General features: G+C 39.2%; 1 protein-coding gene across 44 annotated transcripts in view; it reads right to left on the bottom strand.

The window, feature by feature from the left end:
- Window positions 1-4,562: 4,562 nt before the first annotated feature.
- The window catches only part of Rims2 (regulating synaptic membrane exocytosis 2), a 427,098-nt gene continuing 422,767 nt past the window's right edge, over window positions 4,563-8,893 (bottom strand). For all 44 annotated transcript variants that reach the window (XM_069991192.1, XM_069991193.1, XM_069991195.1 and 41 more), the window contains 2 exons: window positions 8,221-8,360; window positions 4,563-7,429 (listed from right to left, as the gene is read on the bottom strand). In XM_069991192.1, the coding sequence (XP_069847293.1) occupies window positions 7,211-7,429; window positions 8,221-8,360 (359 nt within the window). In that variant the 3' untranslated portion in view covers window positions 4,563-7,210. The remainder of the gene's footprint in view (window positions 7,430-8,220; window positions 8,361-8,893) is intronic.

Genomic DNA, 8,893 nt, shown 5'->3' with positions numbered 1-8,893 from the left:
ATCTATCTATCTATCTATCTATCTATCTATCTATCTATCTATCTATCTAGGTTCTAATGAAAATTTAAAAAACAATCCAGGGAAGTGGTGTTGCTATAAGCAGCAACCTCTTTCTTACCATCCTATCAAAAAGCACCCATGTTTTTGTTAGCTCTGAGATTGAACAGAAAGTACATTACATGTAGTATATCTACATTGCAAGTAAATCATCTGAAAAAGATCTTGATGGATTTCCTGTGGATGAGGTAGGGAAATGCATGGTGGTTGTGCTCAAGGGAAATTCCTTCACAGTCAATTGAACAACACAGTGTATTATCAGAGGACTCAGGTTTGCATCTGGATATGCCATTTCTCAGATGGAGGACCTTGGTTACATTGTTTAAACTATCTTAACTATGGCTTTCTTATCTGCAAAATAGATGGGAATACTTATTTCATAAGAATGAACTTAAATCATGCATATAAACTAGTCATTTGGTAAGTGATTATGTGTTACACGACTGCTATTGATATTAATTAACATTAGCAGGAGAGAGTTAACAAGGCTTTCATCTTGGTCTTATTGTGGTCAACATTTAATCAAAGACATGGAAAAGACACAGTAATTCCTTATCAGATCAACAGGAGACTCCCAGCCGGCAGTGCCCGCAAGTGTCTTTGAAGAGACCTAGGGCTTTACATAATTCAGAGCGAATGCCAGGGTTAGAACAGGCATAATCATTTTGGCAGGTTGGAATATTGGACAAAGTCCATGGGAAAAAATTAAAGACGAATAAACTTTTATATCTGTTGTTTGTCTAAAACTGAAATTTCACTAAGACAGAATGAGGAAGTAATTCCCTTTAAGGATCTAAGAGACTGAGTCAACCACCAGCTCAGCCTGAAAGAGGTAGTAGAGATAAGGGGCAGCAGAGTCCTTCCTCTTCATAAACTACTGGCCCCCCTCCCCTTTTTGGGGGGGTTATTGGGCTTGAACTCTGGGCCTGGGTGCTATCCCTGAGCTCTTCAGCTCAAGTCATGTGCTCTACCACTTGAGCCACAGTGCCACTTCCAGTTCTCTAGTGGTTAATTGGAGATAAGGGTCTCATGGACTTTCCTGCCAGGGCCAGCCTTTAACCACAATCCTCAGATCTCAGGCTCCTGAGTAGCTAGGATTACAGGTGTGAGCCACCTGTGTCTGGCTCTGCCAGTGCCTTTTTGGAGCCTATTGATTGATTCTGGAGAGCATAAGTGAGGTGAAGAAGTTTCTAGTATGTGACAAGTGGCTGAAGGCATTGATTAGAAGTGCCTGGAAAAGAAAAAGAACAAATCATAGTACCTATCATAATTATAATTATCATCAGCACCACAATAGCTAAATCTTAGTGAGTGCTTCTGTTTCTTGTCCCTGTCACTTCATTTAATCCTCTCAACACCTTGAACATCAGGTACTATTCTCATCCATGCTTTGCCACTGCACAGGAGAAAACAGGCCATGTGGTCTATTTGTTATATAGGTAGCAAATGAGGAGTATATGTTCAAATTCAGACATTTTTATCGAAGCAAATACTTTTAGCTAACATGCTATAATGCTTCTAAGGGGGATAAGAAAATGGCTAATGGAAGAGAAATTAGGCCTTTGCTGTGTATTTCTAGAAAGTAGTGGTAGTGGTACTCCCAGGAAGTATAAAATACCAGAAAGGAATTTTAGGATATGAAGAAGTTTAAAAGGGAATGGGCTGGGATGTGTTCTACTGGAATTCTCTGTATACTTGTCAAGCAGAGGCTGCATGCTCCCAACCCTTAAAGTTCTCTTAATGAGGCATGGTTGCCCTAGGTAATCTCAATTTTACCTTCAAGATTTGACTCATCCTTGGGCTAATGTGTTCATCAGGATTAATCAGCAGTGGGATCCTTCACTAATTATGGCTGGGATGTGTGCACTTTCTTGGAAGGGCAAGAGTGCAGTTGTCCCTCAGCCATAATGGAGCAGGAACATGAAACCCATACGACACTGGGACTTTGAAATTCTTGAATCCTTTTGGCTTTGTGAACTTTTTTCTCTCATGGCAAACCAATTTTTATCACAGGGCAGAAAGCATAACCATTGGCAGTTCTTGACATTTAAAAAAAATTTTTTTTCCATCTCATAATTTCTGTCCCTGGCAATAGACTGCCTCTTTGTTATCAAGGCAAAGCAAAATACAACTACAGAAACAAAAACACTCCTCAATTCTTCACAGGCAAAGGTACAAGAATCCACATCTCCTCTGACATGAGAATTGAGTCCCTTAGAAAAACAGCAGGGCTCAAAGAAATAATATGTGGTGGACAGAAGAGAAAGCATACCTGCTCAAGGCACTGAAGACATTATAGGCTAAAGTCTTCTGAACATAAATTTCAACACTTAAGGCTATTCTGTGTTGACAATAGTCATCTTTTCTGAAAATACTTGAAAGTACCGTTAGAGCTGTACATTTCACATCTGTAATCTCTTCAGCAAGAGTTAGGTGCTACACCAGGCAGAGAACTACAGGCTGTGGCTCTTAAGCCTACCTAACAATTTAGAGGATTAAGGGCTTAGCATTCTGAGAACTGTTTTAAATATAATTACACAGAGGTTTAATCCTCATCAACGAACTCACTCACAAATAGATCTCATAGTGAGTTTAAATCAAAACTACCTCCTCAACAGAACTCTTTAGCAGCTCAGAAATAGCCCAGGCTAGAGAAATGTATGCTCACTTGTGTTAATTTATTTTTTTCACTTTTGTTCACAGGTGTTTTAGACACTGTAAGGTAATCAAAATGGTAGAATCATATTTCTTCAAATTTGTCACTTGCTGTTTGGTCTGTGTGGAATATATTTCACCTCATGCCTGCCTTCCACTGCCTTTATCTGCTATTTGATTCCTGCTTACTATTTGAAATGTCCGTCTTTCCTGTCTAGACTGGGTTAAAACCCTTCGCTCCAGGGTCCTGTCATCCTGGGTGCTGCACATTAGGAAAGTTCGATATTTGTAATCTCATTCAGTGTTGTCCTCTGGTAAAATTAAAGCCCTACGAGGGTAGGCTGTTTGTTTTGTTCTCTACTATGCCTGGAATACTGCCTCAAAAAGAAGCAGGAATTAAATAAAATTTGACAGGTGCTTATTGAACATGTGAACATGTATATGATAAGCATTGTTCCTCACACTGAAGATACAAAAGAGGAGAGAGAGTAGATACGGTCCCTGTCCTGAAGGACCTTGTATGTTGAAATGCTGACAAAGTAACTCATTCAGACTCCTAATTTCCAGATGAGAGAAAGAGCACCAAAGAGATTAAGTGACCTGACTCATGCCACAAGGATAATTTGAGTGGCACATATGATCATATCCATTTACAAAAATGTCAACTCTCAATACACATTTCAGTAACCAAATGTGAACTGTTTTATCCATGATGAACAATGGCAAGACATGGAATCCTTATGAGGTACAGAGGAAAGAAGCGTATGGAGCACACGGTTTTATGTGCACAGAGCTTTATCGGCTGTCATCACAGGCAGGCAGCTTTGGAGACGGTTATGTCTGTCCTAACCCATGCAAGAATGATTATGGAGTTCCTTGTTGTTGCAGTTGGATCTTAGAGTCCTGCCATCAGTGGGGGGTCCATGTTGCTAGAATTTAGTTGGGATCTGTGCTGAGCTGGAAGTTGCAAAGGGACTCACATGGATCATTTTTGATAATTTTAGGACTTTTCAAGAGGTAGTGTATAAAGAACTGTATCAAGGGAATGTTTATAGGAGTGTTTGAACAGCAGGGAAATAGATCAATAAACAGCTCAATGAATAATGAAAAATATTACAGGATAGATGGAGTACTTGGGTTGAATCCAGTTGTTTGAAATAAAGGAAATAGTTGTTTCCAAGAATAGAGAGCTAGATTACTAATTAAATGCAAATCTAAACTAGTTATTCATTTCAGAGCCTGGGGAGGATACCATGGGAACTCTGCTGGAGTTCTCTTTCTCCCTGTTGAAGGAACAGACCTAGAAGGACAGACAGACTGTCATCTACCCACATCATGCAGTAGAAGCCAGTCTCTGGACAAGTTATGTCAAATTACCACTTATGTCTCCCTAATCAAAAATATATCCCCACCCCTCACAAAGCTCACATGACTCTAGCAGAAACATCTAAGCACGTGACAACCTGTTCTACCATCTTCACACAGGACGCAGCAGAGCCGGTTCAGCTTTCCTTGTGACTGTCAGTAACCAGCAAGATTCATGTGCATTGCTCATAAAATCTGCAAATTGTTGAGTCAATTAATCAGAAAGCATGCAAATATAAGAACATTAAAAAATAAATAAGTTGTAAGGTGAGCGTGTGTGTGTGTGTGTGTGTGTGTGTCTGTGTGTGTGTCTTCCGTTGAGGGCAATTTGCAAAGCCCAGCAACTCACTAATGTCACAAAGAGGTATGGAAGGTATGGAAGGTGATATCCTGGTCCTGAAGGATGGGGCATCTCAGGGGAGTACTGCAGCAGGCTTAGAGAACTATGAGGAGAAGAGAAACCTGAGAAAGTACTACATACAACATCTGTAAAGAAAATGTTTTATTTAAAGTGTTAAATACCATCACCAGAATGAATTTGATTTACATTAGTTGGTGTTTGTTACAGGACTAATCTGCCCTTTTTTGTGTTTTTTCCCCCAACTGGAATTCCCTTTACTTGAAAATGTATTATGTACAGGGCAGCAATGGTCACTAGCATAGTGCTATTTACATGACTAAACCACAAGTCGAGGTGCAGACATGTGAAAATTAAAAAAAAAACAAAAACAACACCAACTTTAAATAAATACTGCATAATGACAAGTATGTACAAATATTCCATACAGTCATATCCTTCTTATTAAAATTAGAAATAATTTGTATAGGAATATGCATAAAAGATTATGTGACTGCCTGTTAGTATCAGGAAATGGTAAACGTTTATTCTAAGGGGTAGTATAGACACTACAGGTCTATTAAATCAATTGTTGCTGGTACACAGGTGTCTAAATTATTTCAATAAAGTTTTATTCATTCTTTTCAAAACTCTATCTGGGTCCATCGTAGATCTCAGACTGTCAAGACACAGTCCTAATGTATTTCATATTGCACCACATAAAGAGAAGGCATTTTTAGTGATACTCATTTTAACTTTTGCACCATATCAAGCATGATAGTTTTCAATGATTAGCACTGAATTAGGAAAAAAAATAAAAAGCAAAGAAAATAATATTTGTGCATGGACTTCATTTAAACAGATGCGATGTGTGTGAACTTCAAAAAGTATTGCAAGAAAGTCAAACCAATCTATTAAGAATGTGTTGTCAAAGAGGACATAAGAGCCAGAAGGGAAGGGTGGTTCACTTCATTGACCAGTGACATTTCCTCTAAATTGGGAACTTGAGAGAAATTTGACCTTGCAGCACCACCCAATGGTAATAACTGTCAGTCAGTAGAACCAAAGGCAGGGGTTTTGACTCCAGGGCATTTGCATGTAGACTTCTGATGACAGCATCAGAGAACTAGTTAGTAGGCATATTGACTTTCTTTGAGTCACTTAAAAATTGGAGCTTTAAAACTGTTGCAAATTTATGTTTATGATATTTCCTTAGAAATATAACTTGTGAAAATTTTGATTTTTACTACAGAAAAATGAATTAATAAACAGCCTTGGGTGTCTGGGCTCCAAATTTTTAGCAGTGTGTCTATTCACACAGTAAATGGAAACTGGCTAACGAAATCATTTAAAGAATTAGAAAACAAACAAAAAACCCCTAAGAATACCTACAAATAATACTTGAACCCCTGTATGAATAATGCTGGTGCTGAAAACAAATTTATCAGACATTACAATGGCCACATGATTGTAGGATTTTCCTGTAAACTGAATTTTGAAGGTGAAAAAAAAATTACCATGCACTGTACAATAAGTTGCAAAAGTTCAAATATCTTCTTTGTCAAATACATGCTGACTTACTTAAGTGTACTCCCAAGTCATGTTGCAAAGTCCTTTCAACATGCTTGAAATAAAGAAAGCTCTTAAATAAATTAATTCCCTTGAGAAATTCATAAATTTAGATGCACCTACAGCCCTGAATCAAATATGGGGTAGAGGATTAAATCAGATAAAAAAACTCATCATTTTTAATATAAGGTTCACTTTCATTGGGAGGAAGAAAATAAACAAAAGAGGGAGAAGAGGAAAAGTGAGAGAGAGAAGAGGAAGAACGATGTGAAAAATCTGCACATATTGAAGGTCATAAGATTTGTGTTTTCACATGGAAAGAAAGTGAATACATTATCCTGTTGTTGTCACATAAAGAGAATTTGAAGTATCTGCTAGAAAGTATTTTCATCTGTAATGTCTGCCAAAACACAGACTGTGGTTAAAGAATAAACATGGTGTGTCTTTGTATCACCCTGTTGCATTCTCTCCCCCATTTAAAACCATGCACTAGTGAAATTTACTTTTAAAAATAATATAAATTGTTGAAAATGGCTGATTTTTATTTATTTTTTTTGCAAGTTGCAGCCCCAAGAAAATAATTTAAAGTATTCAGCTAATCTGAGTCCATGCAAAAGTTTCTTTAATTTCATTCAGTACAGTGTAGCCACAGAATTGTGATTTTCAGAGTCCGACACATCTTGGCATCAGTAAATGACATGCCAGCTGGAGCTTCCCAGCTGGCCTCTCTCCCTCCGGATCCTGGTCTAGGGGCGGATGCTTTGTTCCTGACCTTGCTTTTCACCTGATGATTCTTAGGACTTCATTCCTTGGCCTGTAACATGGCTTAATGGCTGTAGAGCTCCATTTCTGTGGCATAACAGGGCTTTGGGTTAGATAAATGAAGAAAAACGATAAAAATATAAAGGTGCCATTGAAAAGGGCTTTTGTTGCATGAAACTGACGGGATTCTTTGAGATTAATCCATGGCTTCAGATTGGACCAAAACTCGAGTGTCAATGAACTCCAAACCTGATAGTTCTTCATAGCTCTGCTCTTTCACCTGAGGGCCTTCGTTAGGGCACAATGTGTGCAACTTCCTCTGAGAACACAGGATCGCTTTGTATCCCTAGAAATGGGCTCAGAAGACACAACATTAAGCATGCAGTGTTACCAGGGTTTGCGACCTGTGGATATATATGTATGTTTTTTGTAACGCTGGTTGCTGTGACAACAGTTTTACAGCTGCTATGAACGAGAGTAAGAAGGTCCAGTGGAACTTTCCAGAGACGATTGGGAAGCTCTTCTTGTCAGAGGGGCCAAGGTTGGATCTACTAGGGAGGAGGGGGGGAATAGTTTGAACCATCCAATCACCATATTGGATAGTTCCAGTTCATCTAAAAGTATCTGGGCCACTCCCATAAAGGATTTGTGATCCATTCGGCCATAATCTCCCCAGACAATAATCTGTTGGCAAAATGAAAAGAATAGTATAAGCATATACCTGACAAAAAACTTGAAAAATACATTTAAATAGTGAAGTTCATTTGACATCAAAGAATAATTAAATAGATGTATTTGATGAATGGGACAATTGTTTCTACCAGAATCCAAAGATACACTGCAAAAATCTACTAAAGCTTTGGCGATGAGCAGTCCACAGAGATTGGAGTTGATGTATAATGGGATCTCTTCCCTCCCCCACCCCCCCCCCCGTCCTCCCCCCCTCCCCCCGCCCCGGCCCTGAGTGCCTGCGTGCGTGCGTGCGTGCGCGCGCGCGCGCGCGCGTGCGCGCGCGCGCACACACACACACACACACACACACACACACACACACACACACACACACAGTTTATGACACTGGCCACCACTTTAAGGTTTTCAAAGACTTTCGGCTGTGAAGAACATAACAGAATGTGACAAGAAACTGGGCACAGGTGGCTTGTGCTTATACTTCAGCTACTCATGAGGTGGTAATCTGAGAATCACTATTCAAAGCCAGCATGGGGCAGGAAAGTCCATGAGACTCTTAGCTCCAACTGACCACCAAAAATCCAGAAGTAGAGGTATGGCTCAAATGGAGGAGTGCCAGCCTTGAGCAGAAAAGCTAATTAAGAGTGTGAGGTCCTGAGTTCAAGCCCCAATAATGGTGAAAAAACAAGGGAAAAAAAGGAATGTCTCAAGTAAAGGTACTGAATACAAGGTTTGGCTTCATAAAAGTAGTTTCTTATGTAAGGAATCAGCAAATAAGTAAATACCTGTAAAACCTTTCCTTGGGGACTCTCTTCAAACGATAACAGCTGCTGGTAAAGGGGTTCCAGCGTTTTCCGTGCCACTTTCGTTTTCTTTTTGGCTATGCAGACTCCATTATCTAGTAGATACACCTTGACATACGGTGCTAGGGAAAAAAAGGGGTAGGGGTGAATGATAATCACATCTGTCCAGTGTCCAGCTTATGGGGGACATCTGCAATAGCCTCATTTTTATCTGAAAGAGCTAACGCCAATCGAAAGTCCCTGGTCTTGTACCGGATGTTTAATTCAAATCATGTACAATCGTCAGCCACTCAGAGAGTTGCAGGGGATGCTGGAATACTTTTTGAAATTTTTGTTTGTTTATTGCTGTTTGTCCATCTACTTGTATCTATTTGAACATTGGATAAGTAAGGTAAAACATTTCCAGTCTCTAACCATCCCACCTCTAGAGAGGTCTCTTAATCTTTAATTTTCCAAAAGCTCAATTTAATTAAATTGTTTTTGCTCCTCCAATCCAAAAGATTACTTATCATTCAAAGGTGTTTCTTTACTGATGGTGGTGTGGGTATCATGCAGGAATGAGGCTTGAGGATAGAATATTCAAATTGGCTAGGAAGAGGTTGATAAATATAAATTCAATGGCTTAAAATTTATTTGGCAAACACTTCATTAAATT

This window comes from Dipodomys merriami, unplaced genomic scaffold, assembly GCF_024711535.1.
Source record: "Dipodomys merriami isolate MVZ:Mamm:240054 unplaced genomic scaffold, mDipMer1.0.p SCAF_4, whole genome shotgun sequence".
In the NCBI taxonomy this organism is placed as follows: Eukaryota; Metazoa; Chordata; class Mammalia; order Rodentia; family Heteromyidae; genus Dipodomys; species Dipodomys merriami.
The sequence above is the reverse complement of the archived record's forward strand: the minus strand, read 5'-3'. Positions and strand labels throughout refer to the sequence as shown.